The sequence below is a fragment of the Hippopotamus amphibius genome, chromosome 8 (assembly GCF_030028045.1).
Source record: "Hippopotamus amphibius kiboko isolate mHipAmp2 chromosome 8, mHipAmp2.hap2, whole genome shotgun sequence".
Classification (NCBI taxonomy): domain Eukaryota; kingdom Metazoa; phylum Chordata; class Mammalia; order Artiodactyla; family Hippopotamidae; genus Hippopotamus; species Hippopotamus amphibius.
The window spans coordinates 118,808,213-118,827,009 of NC_080193.1; the positions used below are offsets into that span (position 1 = coordinate 118,808,213).

General features: G+C 36.3%; 1 protein-coding gene across 1 annotated transcript; it reads right to left on the reverse strand.

Annotated features, from left to right (window-relative positions):
* Positions 1-302: 302 nt before the first annotated feature.
* On the reverse strand, positions 303-3,465 carry LOC130859233 (zinc finger protein 557-like). Its single transcript, XM_057746511.1, has 2 exons — positions 2,544-3,465; positions 303-331 (listed from the first exon to the last, which is right to left on the reverse strand). The coding sequence occupies exons 1-2, from the start codon at positions 3,463-3,465 to the stop codon at positions 303-305; spliced, it is 951 nt and encodes a 316-aa protein (XP_057602494.1).
* Positions 3,466-18,797: the final 15,332 nt, after the last annotated feature.

An 18,797-nucleotide genomic window follows, 5' to 3' on the forward strand; every position in this document is an offset into this window, starting at 1 on the left:
TTTAGATTAGAACTCTGTCAATCCATTAATGTAAAGACTATATTAATGTAGGAAGTAAGTGGCATCCTGGCAACTAATCAGAAAACTATAAAAATAGTAGGGCTTGATAAATATAATAGGGTAATGGTGTTATCCTGGTGAAAGGAAGGGACAGATTTAAAATCGCTCTGGAGGCAAAATTGATAGCATTTTGTAAGTGAGTATACTGGGAAATTAAGAAGATAGAGGAGTAAAATTTCCCAAGCAGTTTTGAGTTCAGGCATGTGTGTGACCTAAAACTCACTCCTTTATCCACCAAGCAGCTACCAAGGTACTGGACTGATGGAGTCACCTAACAACCAAAATCAGAAACTGTCAGACACAATCATCTTTGGGGTCTCAAAGAAATCAGTACACATGATGTTTTTATCTCTTCTTTGTCAAAATTCAGTTACTTCAATCAAATACATTAACTTTTTCATTTACATGCACTATATGTTTAGGGTATTGTCCTTGCTACTCTCTTTACCCAGTTCTTTTCCATTTACCTGAGGGACATTCATCTAGGTGGGGAACACTATCCACCCCATAAAGAAAAAGAAGTAACGATCACAAAGACTAAGAGTTGTCCTCTGTATACCATATATATCAAGATGAAGGTGCATTTGATCAAAAATTAGGCATCTATTTTATCAGCCACCTGTGCACTTAAAAAGTACCCAACTTCCTTCAGAGTGTATCATTTTTCCTTTAAGCAAACTTCATATACCAGTATTCAAGACAATATACCACTATTTGATGCAGTTTTATTGTTTGTAATTTTTGCTACCAGATCAGCATTAGTCTCTTTATCATTATAAATATACAGTATATCAGCTATAGTATTAAAATCTCTTGTGAAAAGATTTCCATCACATTGTTTTCATGTGAAAAAATGCACTGCAATTTTAAATTCTTATAATAAATTGTTTGCAAAGCAGAAATAGAGACACAGATGTAAAAAACAAACATATGGACACCAAGAGGGGAAAGTGCCGGGGGTGGCTGGGTAGAGGTTGAGGTGGGATGAATTGTGAATTGGGATTGCCATATATTCATTACTAATAAGGAAAGAAATATCAAATTGTACACTTTAAATATATGCAGTTTATTGTATGTCAATTATATCTCAATAAAAGTTCTTAAATTCTTATAATACATTAATCTTCAGACTATAACAGTGAAAATTAAGAATCTAAGTAAATGTTCATTAAATAAAGAAAACTTGTCTCAAAATAAATTAACCTCCAGTAAGGGTTATTTACTATTCCTGGATACTGGTTAGAATGTCTTAAAGATTATGATTTCATACAAATAAACAGAAGTGTGACAAAAGACATGAATAGTGTGGTGAAATCATGCTTATTCTTTTTTTGCTACTGCACAAAGGAGATTCATTTTTTTTTTTTTTTTGGTGGCTTAAAACATTAGGTTTTTATTTTTCTCAAGTAACAAGTCTTGAAAATATTAAAACATTTTCCCTTCAGCGTTATCACATATCTTCTAAGGGATAATGAATGAATAAAGGATTTCTCACAGTCATTGCATAACTTAGGTTTCTTCCATGTATGCATTATTCAGAGGCTTTCTCACATTCTTCATAGCCAGTGCCTCCCACTTAGCATTTGGTTGTACATCTTCAAGACTGAGAGTTCATTCAATGAAAGCTACTTTATACAGATATCATTAATAGGGGATTTATTGAGCATGAGTTCTCTCATGACGCTGAAGGGCTGAGGGTTTACTGAAACCTTGCCCACAGACATTGCATTTATAAGGTTTTTCTCCAGTATGTATTCTTTTGTGCACAGTGAGATTACACTTTACACTAAAGGATTTTCCACATTGATTACACTCATAGGGTTTCTCTCCCGTATGAGTTCTCATATGTATTGTAAGGGACACATGCCTGCTAAAAGCTTTTCCACACTCACTGCAGTTAAAAGGTTTCTTACCCCTGGTGTGGACTTTCATATGCCTCCTATAAGATAAGGGTCCACGGAAGGTTTTCCCACATTCCTTACATTCATGTTTCATTTTCATGTGAATTTTCTTATGCAAAACAAGGAAAGATTTCACTCTGAAGGCTTTTCCACATTGATTGCATGTAAATGGTTTTTCTCCAGTATGAATTCTCACATGTTCTTTAAGGCATGAGCGATCCCTGAAGGCTTTTCCACAGTCATTGCACTTACAGGGTTTCTCTCCAGTATGAATTTTCTTGTGTGTGATAAGGTTGGAGCTCAGCCTAAAAGCTTTTCCACATTGATCACATTTGTAAGGTTTCTCTCCAGTATGTATCCGCAGGTGTATCTTAAGAGATGACTTACTACTTAGGGCTTTACCACAGTGGCTACACTCAATGCCTATCTCCCCAGTGTGGATTCTCCTATGTCTTTTAAAATATGAGAGAATACTGAAGGTTTTCCCACAATCATTGCATGTATAGGGTTTCTCTCCAGTATGTGTTATCTGGTGTATGGTAAGCCTAGAGCTTCTACTGAAGGTTTTGCTGCATTGATTACATTTGTAGGGTTTTTCTCTTGAATGAGTCCCTGAATGTTGTCTGAGAAGTGAGCTATCTCGAAAGGTTTTTCCACAGTCGTGGCACTCATAGGGCTTCTCCCCAGTGTGAATTCTCTTGTGACGTGTAAGGTAAGAGCTTGAGCTGTAGGCTTTCCCGCACTGATCACACTTAAACGGTTTTTCTCCAGTGTGAGTTCTCATGTGCAACTTAATGGATGAATGGCTCTGTAATACTTCACCACACTGACTACACTCAAAAGGGTTCTCTCTAATGTGAGTTTTTTCATGCTTCTTAAGGTGTGAGATTGAATTTAAGACTTTCCCACAGTCACTGCATTCATAGGATGTCTTCCCTGCATGTTGTCTCTTGTGCCCAGCTAAGTTAGAGGCATTTTCATCTTTTTCACATTCATAAGATTTTTCCAGAGGAAGAATTCCTTCATGTGGCTTAAGATGTGAAGAATCTCTGAGGGCTTTTGCAGAGTCAAGGTATTGATGGGGTTTCTTGCCAGAGTAAATTCTCTTATTCTGAGTAATGCTGGATTTCACACTCAAGGCTTCATCAATTTCACTACATTGAATGGGATTGCCTCCAAGAGTTTGTTCCTTCTTGCCATTGAGTGTGTAGTTCTCCAAAATACCTTGTTTTTGCTGCGGTTGTTTGATTTGATCTGAACAGGTATCTTGGTGAATTCTTCTCTCTACTATCTCCATTTCATCTTCCTGCTCCATCTGGGTGATGAGAGGAGGTTTTCTGAGTTGACGTCCCAGTGAAGCCAAGTTTCTATAGTTCTCCAGCATCACATCTCTGTACAGTTTTCTCTGAGATGAATCCAGCAATGCCCACTCCTCCTGGGTGAAGTCCATGGCCACATCCTCAAAGGTTATTGAGTTCTGTAACCTAGAGGGCAAGTTTTCCATCTTCGTGACCCCCTTATGGGCACAGGAAGTGTCATATATAATGGACTGATTTGGGGTTGCCATTTTGCAAGTCTGTAAGTAGTAAATATGCTCAGACAGCAACCAAGAGAACCACCATCCTCCTCTTCTTGCTTCTATGATCCAGTCCAGGTAGGGCTCTGAATGACTGGTAGTAGTTGAACAGGAACACAGGTACTCTTTGGGGAGCTGATGTTCCAGTGGAGACTTTGACAAACCTGATAGAACTTTGGTTGACACAACCTAGGCTGGACTGACTTAGGACAGCCAGACCCTTTATTTATGAGAACTTCCAGCACTATAACTTGTTTGCTCTAGTCAGTCTCAGATCCCCACCCCTCCTCCATTTCCTGCCTCTTCTTTTCAAACAAAGGAGATTCTTTACACAGTATTCACTCTCAAAGAAATCTGTGGGGGTGTGAAAGAAAATTAAGAATAGATTATTCTTCCTGGAGGCCTATTATAAAGTAATTAAATAGTATTTCTCTAAAGGTGACCCTTAGCCCCACCTGACTTTTTAGAATTATATTTCCTATATTCAGTCTTTCCAGCCATGCTTGAGATGCATTTGTCCCTCAAAGAAATCTGAGCAAGAGACAAAAACATTTGACATCCACAGTGTCTCATGACCCTTTCCAAAGCACAGAGGTAATTAAGTAGTGATTGAAAAAACTGTCAAACTACCAGAGTGTTTAAAAATAGTTTAGCAGGTAACAGGCCAAAGATGTTTTAGACTTTCCCAGTGTTCACTACAGTATAGCATTACTCACTAAGATAACAAAAGCCTCCACTAACAAAGATACATTGTGATTTTTACAAATGTGGAATAGAACCACAGAAGAAGTAAGGTTATGTCTGAATGCTTAAAAATACCTCTTATTTCCAGGCAGAAGTTTCTTTGTGGTTATAAAATGAATTAGAACCAGCTCACCTGATCACAAAGAAAGAAGTGCTTTACTGCAATAGTTGACACATTTAGTTTTGGACATGGCAGGAAAAACATTGCTGTTTCAATTAGAAAAATAAATTAAGGAATCTCTGGTAATACAAGGATAAGAAACAAGAAAACGTAGGTACTCCCTTAGGATTCTTCAGAAACACTGGGAACAATTCTGGACTTTTTCAGTCCGCAAAGAATAGAGCTTCAGTCACTTTATTTACATATTCAAAAGTAGACTGCCCTGAAAAGGCTTGAATATATGGGGACCCTATCATCACTCATGTATTATCTTGCTCCATCAGTATTAAACAAATCCAACACTAACATTCTTATTTACCGCCACGTGCAAAATTCAGTAGCTTTGGTGCCCAGGAATGAGACACAGTTGGCCACCAGCCAGGGAAGAGAGCTCTGGAGAAAGGGAGGAACCACAAGTGAATGTCCTGGGGTTATTTCCATGGGGTCATGTGACGGTGAGAAAGTGCAGGTAAAAGATAACGGTGGCCTTGAAATCAGAATTTCCATTCCCCTCTCTGGAGAAATGAGTGATATCCACTATCAGAGAATGGCTACGCAGATCAAACACTGTAATTTAGCAGAAGAGCAGGGATAACACCTGCTCTGCACAAGGTGGCGCAAAAAAAAACATGGGTGCTAGGGGAAAGGAGTTACTTCCAAGTATTTCTGAGACACTTGGGAGATTACCAGAAATACAGTCGGGGAAATGAAGAGAACGAGGGATCCTATGAGTACAGGTGAGGCATGAATATGTGAGTTATTGATTTTAAAGTAATATAAAATATTCACAAGCTGTCCAGCTCTGACAACATTCAGTTATCTCTACTGCCAGATTCAAGAGACTGGTTTGCCCCAGATTTGTTCTGGTGGTAGCATTGCAATTCCCAGATTGCAGCTGGGGCACTGAGATCCTGCTTTCAGCAGTTCAGACAGGGGCTTCCTGATTGGAGAAATCAAGGTTTCCTTACAGGGTAAGCTCCAAATTATTGTTATCAGAATTCTTTCTGATGGTTCAACTTGAAGCTTACTCTCCAGCCCTCCCAACGATTGTGTAAGTACCTAATTTCTTATATGAAATACCCTTTGCTTAAAGTAGAGTAGTTTTTGTATTCTGCAAGTAGAAGCCTCTTTCTTTGGGGGGAATTGTGAATCTAAGAAGAAAAAAATCATAAAACAAGCTTTAAAGTATAAAATATAAATAATTGATAATTAAACCATTTTAAAATTGAATTTTTATTTACTCAAGTTGTACTTTCATTAACTAGCCGAAAAAGATTTTGAGTTATTGTAAAAAATTTATTCATGTGTAACAGCTGATGAAGAGAATCCTTGAGTGTGCTGATTCTTCAGAGATTACTACGAGAAGTATTATTTGTATTATCTTATCGAGTTTTCAATCTTAAATACTTGAAAACAGCTTTTTATAATATAAAATCCAAGAGAAAGCCTATTATTTTCTTTTTATAAGGTGCTTACGAATATTACAAGTCAGAGGAATTATTGTAAATGATAGTATTAGCTCAGTCAGAAATCTATCCACATCATTAAATTTCCTCACCAAAAATCTGAGCAGCAGAGAAAATTAAGTAGGTTTACTGTAATCTGTAACATTTACAACTACAGATTTACCAAGAATTCCTCAACAGTTCTTAAAGCACCATCATACACTAATCAACATCGCCCTTCTAAAGCAGGCAAGCTTTATTTCCTCCTCTGTTTTTATCAACCATTACAAGGCTTAAAGGTAAATCACTATGAGTTCTATAAGGTACTGAATCATTTTATTTATAATACCCACAAAACCCTCACACACTTTATCTTTGCTTCATGCTGCAAACACTAACTACATACCCACAGCTCAAACAGCTAACAATCCAAAGGCCAAGCTTTCTTCACACCCTAGTTCTTTCACACCAATTGTCCAAAGCAAAACATAAACAATAAGCATTCCTGCTTTTATCCAACCAGTGTTACTTCCCCGGGGCTCAAGCACTGTAGGCTGAAGGCAATGTCTGCCTTTTCCTTTTTGAAGAGGAAAATCTTTTACTCAGGAAATGTGCCAAGAATTTAAAAATAGAAACATCTGGCTTTGATCAAAACAGCTTTCTGTTTTTAAAGAATTATCCATCCACAGGGACTTTTAGGCAGTAATTTGCAATGTTGTGGTCAGGTCCTGAGTTTATTTCAATTATTCATTATTTCTTTTAAGTGAGATTTTTTTTTTGCCTTTGAATATTTAAACATCATATATTTTCATATGCTATTCAAATAATTGACAGAGTTTCTAGCAGCTTCAATAAAAGATCATGTCAATAAGTTTCAGAATAAAATAACTGATGTTTAGGTAATCCATTTCAAAAGAAATTTCTCAGCCAGATTCTTCTACAATCCCAGATGAAGAAAATTAGAACCTATGGATTCTAAGCACAGCTCATTAAGACAAAAAGGGTCTAGTTAAATCACATTTTAAAAAATTTAATGTTTACATCTGGGTATATATAAAAACTAGCCTCTCAATAGGATTATATGATATAATCATGAGTTAATGGGGTTACCGCACCAGAAAAACCCCTGAGAGGTGCAGAACTTACCTTAAATTCTGACCTGCAAACATATAGTACAAAAACCACTGAACAAAGTTGCTTGTATGAATTAGAATAACCACAATTGTGGGAGATGACTTTGGGGATAATAATTCGCCTATATTTTAGGGTAGGAATGAAAAGTGTTTCTGGTGGGATCATGTATGTTAAAAGAGAACTGTCCTGTGGTATTTCTTTATTAATAGCTATTTGTTGAAATCTGGCTAAAGCCTTTATAAAGGAGAGTATCAGGGGACATAGTTGGAGGTAGGGAGAAGTAGCAATTACTTGATTAGAAGTTTAAAGGTAAGAGACATACCATCAGAAAAGAAAGAGAGCCATCCAGAAGGGACTCACAATGAATGAGGTTAGCTATCAAACGTATGGTCTTTTCTTGGGACAGATAAAATGCTGGCATATGGGTGAATATCTGACATCTTCTTGCCTGTAAATTCAGTTTACTTCGAAAGTATTATGATCTACAAAGAGAAGCTCCTATGTTGAAAAAAATTACACTGGTATGGCAAGGGCCTAAAAAGAGAGTTCAAAGTGAGAAAATTAGCAAAGCTTAAGGTGTTCAATCTGGTGCTATCACGCATACATCTGCAGCCTTTAACTGTGGAACAAAAATTAAGAATAGAGGCCACAGCCAGAGCTTCCAACAAATGCTCAGAGGCAGGCAGCATGATCACCAAAAATCCATTGCTTTGGGACTCAGAAGTGACTCTGCATACATCACTCAGCATCTCTGAAGCTTGATTCTTCACCTGTGGCATCAGAATTATACCAAATATCCAAGGTTTCTTAAATCTAAAATTCAATTATTCTGTAGGTTTTTTAACTGCCATGTACTTCATATGAACATTTTATCTATGTTTATTAATTCATATTGACAGTTTAATAACCTATCTTAAAACCAGTAAAATTTGCAAAAGTAATAAAGCACTGATGCCTCAAGAGAGAAAGTTTATCCCCACTTACCAATCTTCCTCTCTAGTTATTTCAAATTATCAGATATTTATTGAGCTGTGACTTTCATAGGGTACTGTGCTAGGACTAATAGGAGTACAGAGAGGAATAAAACAGCACTTCTGTCATCAAGAAACAAGACAAGGAGCAGTAAAGGCATACACTTCAACTGAACTACGATGAGTAAATGAGGTAGATTCATGACCACAGAGAAGTAACTTAACTATCCGTTGGGTGAGACCACTAATCTATAAAATGAAACTAATAATAGTACTTACACAATAAGGTCATTATATGGATTAAATGAGTTCAGATTTAAAGCTTAGAATGGTTCCTGGACCATAGTGAGCGATACATATGGGACAGAAATAAGAAAGGAGAGACAGGGAGGAGAGAGCAAGGGAGGGACAGAGCAAAAGAAATGAGGGATGGAGGCAGAGGGATGAGAGACAAGAAGGAGGAAAGAAGGAAAAGCGACAAGAGATCTGGCACCAGAACCTGGCTTCTCACACTAAGTGCGCATATGAAGTCAACAAGATCAACATGGATTTGAGAATTTCCACAGCAGTACTCTACAAAAATTGTATTCATAACAAGTTAATAAGTTCTAGAATGTAGTCTTCTAATAAATTGTCAAAACAAACTACTTATATTGAGGTTCAATATTCATTTTTAACAAATGGATTGTATTATTAATAAATAACATTTTCTATTAGTAAGGTTTAAACTTTAAACTGTAATTCAACACAGTATGTTCAGGTACATATTTTCTTACAAAATAAAACAGAAAAGAACATGTTACTAAAAAGAAATTCTTATACCATCTTTTTTTTTTTTAATAAGGCCCATCTCCAACTCCCACTTTACTGTTAAGGTCAATGAGGGAGTAACAGTTTTGTAGTAGTTGTGATTAAAGCTAGATTTTGATTGGAAAGAATATTCTTTCCAAGTTTTATCACTCTGAAAAAAAGAGGTTCCAGACCAGATTTCTGGCCACTGCTTCACAAAAGTAGTGTTATTTTTGATCAGTGCTATATATTCCTGGAGAAAATTCCCAGAATGAAGGCTAGCTAGACAGGAATTTTATAAACAAGACGACCAGCAATCTCACTTCTAGGTATTTACCAAAATAAATTGAAAACACTTTATATAAAGATCTGTACATTAATGTTTATAGCAATTCTACTCATAATTGCCAAAAACTTGAAATAACCCAGATATTCTTGAACAAGAAAATAAACTAGTGCATCCATATAATGGAATACTGCACAGCAATAAAAATGAAAAACTTTATGAAATATGGAATGAAATGCGTAAATCTTAAATTTCTATTTAAAAGAAGGCACATCCAAAAAAATACTACATGTTGTATGATTTCATATATATCAAACTTGAAAAGACCAAATTATAATGATAGAAAACAGATCAGTGGTTATCAGAAAGCTGGGGGGAGAGGCATTGAGTATAAAGGAGCAGGAAAAGAAATGTTGGGACTATGGAATTGTTCTGAATGGTTCTGTGGTGGTAGATGTATGATTATGCATTTGTCCATGGAACTGTATACTGAAGGGTGACTTTTACTATGAGCAAATAAAAAATATACCATGTGTCAGGGGAACCCTATTTGCAATGCAAACTGTGACAAATGAATCTATTTTATCCATGTGAGACATAATCACACTAAAGGGCACAGAAAAGAGAGGAACTGATACAGTAAGAGAGTAATTTGATAAATTTACTAAGGTTAACATAAAGGATTGTATGCAAACTTTATACACCAGTAGTATATTAGGTTAATTTTTTTCTCACTGGGTTGAACAGTTTCCCCCCCAAAATGCATGTCTACTTAGAATGTGTAAATGTAACCTTATTTGGAAATTAATTCTTTGTAGATGTAACCAAGTAAAGATGAGGTAGTACTGGATTAGAGCAGGCCCCAAATCTAATGGTTGATGTCCTTTTAATAAGAGGGACATTTGGACAGAAACATACAGGGAGAAAACAAAGGGATGTTGAAGGCAGAGACTGGAATTATGCATCTGCAAGTCCAGGGACACCAAGGATTACAGAAACCACCAAAGGCTTGGAACAGATTCTCTCTTAGAGCCTCCAGAAGAAACCAAGATGCTCAACATCACTAATTATTATAGAAATGCAAATCAAAACTACAATGAGGTACCACCTCACACTGGTCAGGATGGCCATCATTAAAAAGTCCACAAGTAACAAATGTTGGAGAGGGTGTGGAGAAAACGGAACCCTCCTACACTGTTGGTGGGAATGTAAGTTGATGCAGCCACTATGGAAAATAGTATGCAGGTTCCTAGGAAAACTAAAAATAGAATTGACATATGATCCAGCAATCCCACTCCTAGGCATATACTTGGACAAAACTTTAATTCAAAAAGATACACGCACCCCTATGTTCATAGCAACACCATTCACAATAGCCACATCATGAAAACAACCTGAATGTCCATCGACAGCTGAATGTATAAAGAAGATGTGATGTGTATATATATATATACACACACACACACACATACATACACATATATACATACATACAGTGGAATACTACTCAGCCATAAAAAGGAATGAAATAATGTCACTTGCAGCAACATGGATGTAACTAGAGATTATCATACCAAGTGAAATCAGAAGAGAAAGACAAATACTATATGATATCACTTATATGCAGAATCTAAAATATGGCACAAATGAACCCATCTACAAAACAGAAACAGACTCACAGATAGAGAACAGACTTGTGGTTGCCAACAGGGGTTGGCGGGAGGGATGCATTGGGAGTTTGGAGTTAGTAGATGCAAACTACTACATTTAGAATGAATAAATAAGGTTCTACTGTGTAGCACAGGGAACTATATCCTGTCTCCTGGGATAAACCATAATGGAAAAGAATATTTTAAAAAGAACATATATATGTGTGTAACTGAGTCACTTTGCTGTACAGCAGAAATTAGCACAACATTATAAATCAAGTATACTTTGATAAAAAATTAAAAAAAGAAAAAAGAAAGCAGAGGTGCAGGGGTGGGGTGATTGACAAAATGGGTGAAGGAGGTCAAAAGTACAAGCTTCCAGTTATAAAATAGGTCACTGGGATGCAATGCACAGTATGGTGACTATAGTTAATAATACTCTATTGTATATTTGAAAACTGCTAAAAGTAAATCTTAAAAGTTCTCACCACAAGAAAAGAAAATTTTCTAACTATGTATGGGGACAGATGTTAACTAGACTTGTGGTGGTAACTGCAATTATAAATATCAAATCATGTCATACACCTGAAACCAATATATTATATTATACATCAATTTAAAAATAAATAAAAATGTTTAATGAAGACTAATTTAAAAGGTCTTATAAATACTATAAAAAAATTTTTAAAAGATGAGCCTGGAGCATTCTGTGGTGCCTAAAAATAAAAACGTGCTAAAAAAATTTTTAAAGGACAGAGTTAGGTCAAAAGGATATAGGTGTCAACCTGAAAGAGCACTCAATGCCAAAGCTAAAATAATTTGAGCATCAAAATAATGACACTATTGGATTATAACTCAAAGAAAAATGTATAATTCCATATTGACATAAATGACTGAATAAATAAGTGAATAAACAGGGGGGAAAGGGACAATTCTTCCTTAAAGGAGACTTTTCTAATTAATGACCACAGAATGAGGAAAATAGAAAATCACCACCAGAATATCCCAATAATAATTGGTATAGGCATGATCTACCAAGGACTGCTACAAATACTGAACGACAGCTTAAGGAAAAACAAATATTCACATAGCTACAAAGTATCTAGCCAAAAAAATCATTCATTACTGTGATGGTTTTAATATATGTCCACAAATACTTTGATACTCCTCCCTACAGGAGAAGATCTTAATTCCTTTCACCTTAAGAATGAGCTCTAATTAGTGTTTCACTTCTAACAGAGTATATAGAAAGGGAGAAAAGAGGAACCAATCTTAACCAATGTTAAGATCTTAGTTTTAATAATTGAACCATGGTTATATAAGATATTAAAATGAGAGAAAGTTGGGTGACAGGTATACAGGAAGTGTCTGTACGACCTCTACAACTCTTCTGTAAAACAATTTTTTTCAAAAATAAGATATTTTTTAAAGTAAGGGACAGATAAATTTGGGGTGGTAGAGTTCTTTAATGAAATGGTTCCATCAGTTCTAGATTTGGGATGGGAGGTAAGTGCTATTAGGTAATACTTTCAGGGACTTCCCTGGCGGTCCAGTTAAGAATCCACCTTCCAATGCAGGGAACTAAGATCCCACGTGCCGAGGGGCAACTAAGCCCACATGCTCTAGAGCCTGCGCGCCACAACTAGAGAGAAGTGCACACACCACATGGAAGAGCCTGAATGCCACAATGAAAGATACCACATGCCACAACTAAGACCTGACATACCCAAATAAATATTTTAAAAATTAGTACTTTCAAGCAGTTATTTTTACAAACTCTAGACATAAGACCACTACAATCCAGATGAAGATTTGATGGGTATAACTAGTAGACTTCATTTGAATCAACACATGACACAAAAATGGATGTTACTCCAAAAGAACTCACAAGTTTCAAAACAAGTAATATTCTTATCAGCATCTTTATAGGGACCAACTAGAGATTCTTACAATCAAATTATTAATTACTTTAAAAATATATGCATGAAAAGTGTTATCATTAATATAAGAAGCATGCTTGGAAATTATGAAATATTTTTCCCAATAAATATATGATACAGGGTATGAATTGACAAGTAAAAATACAGCTTCTTCCACTCAAGAAACAGATTTGCTACATTAAAAAAACAAAAATTAAGAAATGCTTTCAATACAAGTTAGCAAGCATTTATAATAAGTTAATCCCCAGCACTGGCATAAACAGACACATTCATGTGTTACTAATATGAATGTAAATTAATAACATTTTGCTAATACCTACTGAAAGTTTAAAAATATTTAAACTCTTTACTCAGTAATTTCACTTCTAGCAATTAAAATAAACGAATAAGGTCTTAGAGTTAATTTAAAAACTGGAAGCAGCCTAAATGTACAATGATAGAAGTATGCTTAGAAACTATTGAAATCCACAGAAATATTTAAACATTTATGATTACTCCACAGATGTGTGTATCCACAGAAAGATTTCAGTGATATCTTAATGATGCTGTTAAATAAAGCAGATTAAAAAATCATAGAATACCACATACAAATACACCTATTTGTGTTTGTGTATGCATGTTGAGAAGGATGGAGGAATGGGGTGGGGTGGGGGCAAAGAGAGAGAAAATGAGAATAGAGATGCAAAGATGTCTTTCAGAAAACAAAATTTATTACCTGTGGGTAGTTGTGCATGTCCTCTCGTAAAGCCACTGGTTGGAAGGATCCTGGGACCAGAGCCCTTGCTCCAATGATTGCATCATCCTGACAAGAGAGCAAAAAACCAATCTTTATTGTGTTAAGCCAAGGAGATAGTAAATGTGTGTTAGAACACTGAGCCTATTATGGCTTTGTAATGTAGCAACTCTTCTGGGCTAAGCTATATTTCCCAGTGTTTCTGTCTCTGGCTGACCGTTGACTGAGAATTGATGGTAGAGAACCTCCAATGTGGTCCAATGACCCCTGCCTTCTGATTTAATTGTATTATGTAATCAATTCTGTTGAGCAACCAGAAAACACCATTGTTCAGGGGATTTAACTTCTGTGACTAAGTTACAAAAGTTTGTAATTTCTATCTTGTTGGCAAACTTCATTGTTTTCTTAGCTTGCATACTTTAAGGAAGCGTGTTGCGATGTGGGAACGGAACATGCGTAAAGAAATGAGGGGAGCCTCGAGTCAACAACCTGTTAGGAATCGAATGTTGCTAACAGCCACTGAGTTAGGATGGAAACAGATCTTTCCTGAGTAGAACCTTCAGATGGGAACATAGACCTGGACCAGCACATTGATTACAGCCTTGTAAGAAACACTGAGGACTTCCTAGGTGGCGCAGTGGTAAAGAATCCACCTGCCAATGCAGGGGACATGGGTTCCAGCCCTGCCCTGGGAAGATTCCACATGCCATGGAGCAACTAAGCCCGTGTGTCACAACTATTGAGCCTGTTCTCTAGAGCCCGTGAGCCACAACTACTGAGCCCATGTGCTGCAACTACTGAAGCCCATGGGCCTAGAACCCATGCTCTGCAACAAGAGAAGCCACTACAATGAGGAGCCTACGCACCACAGTGAAGAGTAGCCCCTGCTCGCAGGAACTAGAGAGCCCGTGTGCAGCAACAAAGACCCAACGCAGCCAATAAATAAATAAAATAAGTAAATAAACGTATTGAAATAAAAAAAAAGAAACAATGAAGCAGAGAACTCAGCTAAGTCATGCCCAAATTTCTGACCCACAGAAACACTGAGGTAATTAATCTGTGTTGTATTAAGCTGCTAAACTTTAATTTGTTACCCCAGAGTTCTCCTGTAACTAATACTATTGGATTTTTTTTCTTGCTTATCTGTGTTTTCTACAGTTTCTTCAGTAAGTATGACTTTAATAGTAATTTTTTCTTAAATCAATGAAAGTTTCTCCTTTAGAATAGCCAGGATGCCCTAAGACTCCTCAGAATATCCTGTAATACGGTATCCTTGAAATATGGTGCTGTCAAACGCAAGCAAGAGACACACAACGGTTATTACTATCCCTGCATTTGATCCAGATAAATGCTATGCATGCTCTTAGCTGACTTTTTCCATTTCCATACAAACATTTGGCACGTGGAAATTTTGTAGTTAATACTCTTAATCTTAACTCCTTTATCTATACCACAAAATAACGTGCCTATGTATAGACACACTATATCCCTTTCTTTAGAATTTATTAGGTTCATTTCTTTGTATTAAAGTGTCATTTCTAAAATGTTTTTATTAGGGCACTTTGACTCCTACAGAAACTTCCTGCTTATATTTGGAGACTTCAACCAGAGCAAAACAAAAACTGCTTGAACTCTCCTCTCTAATAAGATTCACTATCATTTTCTCCATTCATGCAGAACTCGTTAGAAATATAGATACCTCTAGTTTGAGTTACAAAATGTTTCAAATAGAACTTTCAGTACTTCAAAACCTTCATCAATGCATTTCACCATTTTGGCTCCCCAATGTAAAATAAAAAATATATTATAAATAGTAAACAAAACTGCATCTTTATGTTCCTCACCTGAAAAATTACTATATACACCTGTTTGCCCAGTAGACTGAGACATAAACATGTAGTACATAGAGAAAAATAAATGTGTGAAAGTTCTAGGTATCATTTCTTTGACATATTTCCACATAATTTTCTTGCAAGAGAATCAGTCATGTCTACAACTAAATGTGGTGGTTTTGTACTGTGTCAACTTAGCTAAGCTGGAATTTGTGTTTCTCAGATTTCCTGTCCCTGGTGTGGCTCTAGGTCATTTTCTCCTGGCCGCAGGAGAAATCTGCACAACGCTTGGAAGGCAGAAGCAAAGGAGAGCAGCCATATTTTCACTCAGAGGTCTAGTGCAAGGTCTTGCTTTGCTGCAGCTCACAACTTCCTAGCTGTTAACTTCAGATCCAATACCAGGTACAGAAGTAACAGCCTTACATGGAGTGTTTGACCAGCTCCCACAGAGTGTAAGGTCAAACTCCTATAATAAATCCCTTATTCTAGTCTTGCATAATGGCTTTGCTTCTCTGTTCAAACCCAATAGTTTTTGTTTCATGCCTAATAGTACAATGCAAATAGTGTAGTAGAGCCTTGGATCTTTGAGGCCCAGATCTTCCACACATTTCCCTTTCAAGCTAGGAATTGCCTCTAAACTAGGAAAAATAGTGTCATTAAAATAATTAGAAATAAAGTATGTAAAGTGCCTGCACACAGCAAGCCTCAAAAGATAGTTATTTTATATAATTTTAAGCCAGTGCCTAAAATAGCATGTTATAAGAAATGGAAAGTTTTATATATCTTATACAGATGAGTAATTACTGAAAAGTTAGAATATTTTGAAATATGTATCATGCATATGACTTAGTGAAAAGCAAAAAGTCAACAGTATTAAAATACTCAATTTGGGTTCTGTAAAAACTCTAATAGCAAAATTAAGTTAATGAACAAACTGTTAAGGAGGATGGAGGTTAGGGACATACAAACTGGAGCAATCCTATAGACTCTAATATTTCTGTGTTCACTGCAACAAACTGAAGATGCTAATGACCATATAAGGGTCTTGTTAAGCATTTTAAATGAACAATTAGGTGCAATGTACACTTCATTTCTTTTTTAGTATAACTCCTCATGAGAAACTTATGAGGGTCAATATACCCCTTTGCCCCAAAATTGTGGAATCCATCAGCTTATGCAATTCTACCACTTTTCTATAAATAACAGGTGTATTTAATAGGCATTTGTGTTCTGCCTAAATGCTGAAGCCTTTCTGGTTTTTTAAAGAGGTGATAATTCTACCATCTGCAGGTTCTTGTTCTATAAACATAATATGTATCCAGCTCCATCCTTGCTATTGGATGCAATGAATGTGGTTCTAAAACAAGAGTTTAATTTCCCTCATACTCTTCTTTGCTTTCTCAAGGCCTTCTGATAAATCCTCTATGTCTCTAATATCTGTTCAATGGTAGTTTCAATTACTAATTTCCAGTTATTTCTTTTTCTTATTATCCCCAAAAGGACTGACTTAAACTTTGTTAAATTCAACATATATATATTGGGCTCCCTAGGTGGCACAGTGGTTAGGAATCTGCCTGCCAATGCAGCGGACACGGGTTCGATCTCTGCTCCAGGAAGATCCCACATGCCGCAGAGCAACTAAGCACGTGCGCCACAACTATTGAGCCTGCGCTTTAGAGCCCGTGAGACACAACTACTGAGCCCATGTGCTGCAACTACTGAAGCCCATGTGCCTAGACCCTGTGCTCCTCAACAAGAGAAGCCATGGCAATGAGGAGCCCGTGCACAACGAAGAGTAGCGCCCCACTCACCGCAACAAAAGCCCGCACACAGCATAAAAGACCCAACACAGCCAATAAAATAAATTAATTAAAAAAAACCATACACACACATATATATTGAGACCAAATACTTGTGGATGCTGAGAAGTTTATTTTCTTTATTCTTTATACTTAAAATTTAGATCTGCTTCTGTTATTTCAAGAAAAATTCAAAGTTGTATAGTTATCCAATGGGTATAAAATAGAAAGGGAAGTGTTTTAGAGCATGATGGATTGTATTATACCCTTAGATTCAAACTCCTTATAAACAGAAAACCTGTTTTTCTACTAACTTGTCAAATTGCAAAGGGACTGGCATTCTTTTCTGTGGATGACCATATGCCTGAGAAACAAACTATAAGAACTGAACAAAAACATGTGCTTACTGTTGAACAAATCTTATAGTTTACCATTATTTTAAGTGGGCTTACTGTTACTCTGGTCCCAGTGTTTCTCATTTAAAGAAAGACAATTCTTAGTCATTTGTACTGTCTTATATATGACAAGACATTTAGCATCCTTAGTCCACAAAGTATTCAATGCAAGTAGGATCCCCCCTTCCTCACTAATGTAACAAGAAAAAAGCATTTTCCTCCTACTCCCCTTTGTTCTAAATGCCTCATTCATTCCAAATGTTGTAATTGAGCACTTGGATAAACACATCACATGAATTTAGTATTATATTTGGACAATGAAGTAATCTAGTTTTGTTGTTGGGTACTACTCATTACCCATATCATAAAATATTTTTCCTTCAGTGCAACTTTTAATCATGTACATGTACAATCTTTGATAGATTCTATACATTAGTCCACCATACTCAGTCCTTTTACTCCTGACTAACGCTCCACTCTACTCCTAAGGTCTAATAATCCCTATAATGTTTTTAGGCATTCCCAGTTCCACTCCCCACCTCACCTTGCTTTTTTCCTATGTGTTTCTGTCAGAGGGATTTTTCAGTCCTGCCCTAACCTTCCACCAGTCCTCTTTGCTACTTGAAAGCTTTATGCAACAGAAAGTTGGATTTCTTAACAAAAGATCCTTTAAGCAAATCAATAAAAAGACCCTCCCTTCTTTCCTTCCCTACTTGGACAAAACTTTTCAACAAATGTAATATTGTTTCATAATATTCCCTAAAGACAGTCATACCCTCTCTATCTAGTCCTACAATAACATATAAGCAGAACTAGCATGAGAATAATCTTGATTGCCTAGTTGCAAAAGATGTAGATTTTACACAGTGCTTTTACAACATGTTCAAGTGTCTCAGAACATAAGGTGACAAGGATAAATGACTACCAGTTTTGTGATCTTTCACAGTGGTTAAAATGTCCATTGTAGTTTTTAGGTGAATTTTAAAGGTTTGAACGAATTCTCTTTAGACTTCTCCTCAAGAATCTGTGTAAACAAACCTGGATCCTCAAATTGAACCTGAATTCCAAACTGTTTCATGCTCATCTATTTCTGTTAAGAGTATCCTTAATGGCCTTGTCATTCAGCTCTACTACTTAATAATGCCACAGAGACTACTGTCACTCAAGAGCATGATTAACAATATTCTCAGATAACACTGTCATTCAAGTGTGCTAGTTATAATGCTCCTGAGATCACTACTATGTTATTGAGCTTTTACGGGTCTATCTATACCACCTTCTTGACCTCCAATTCTCCCAGTACCGTTGATAACACTGTTATTTTGCTAACAGAGTTAATAACGACTTGATAGGACCATTATTTCCCTCCTTGCCAGCCCATGT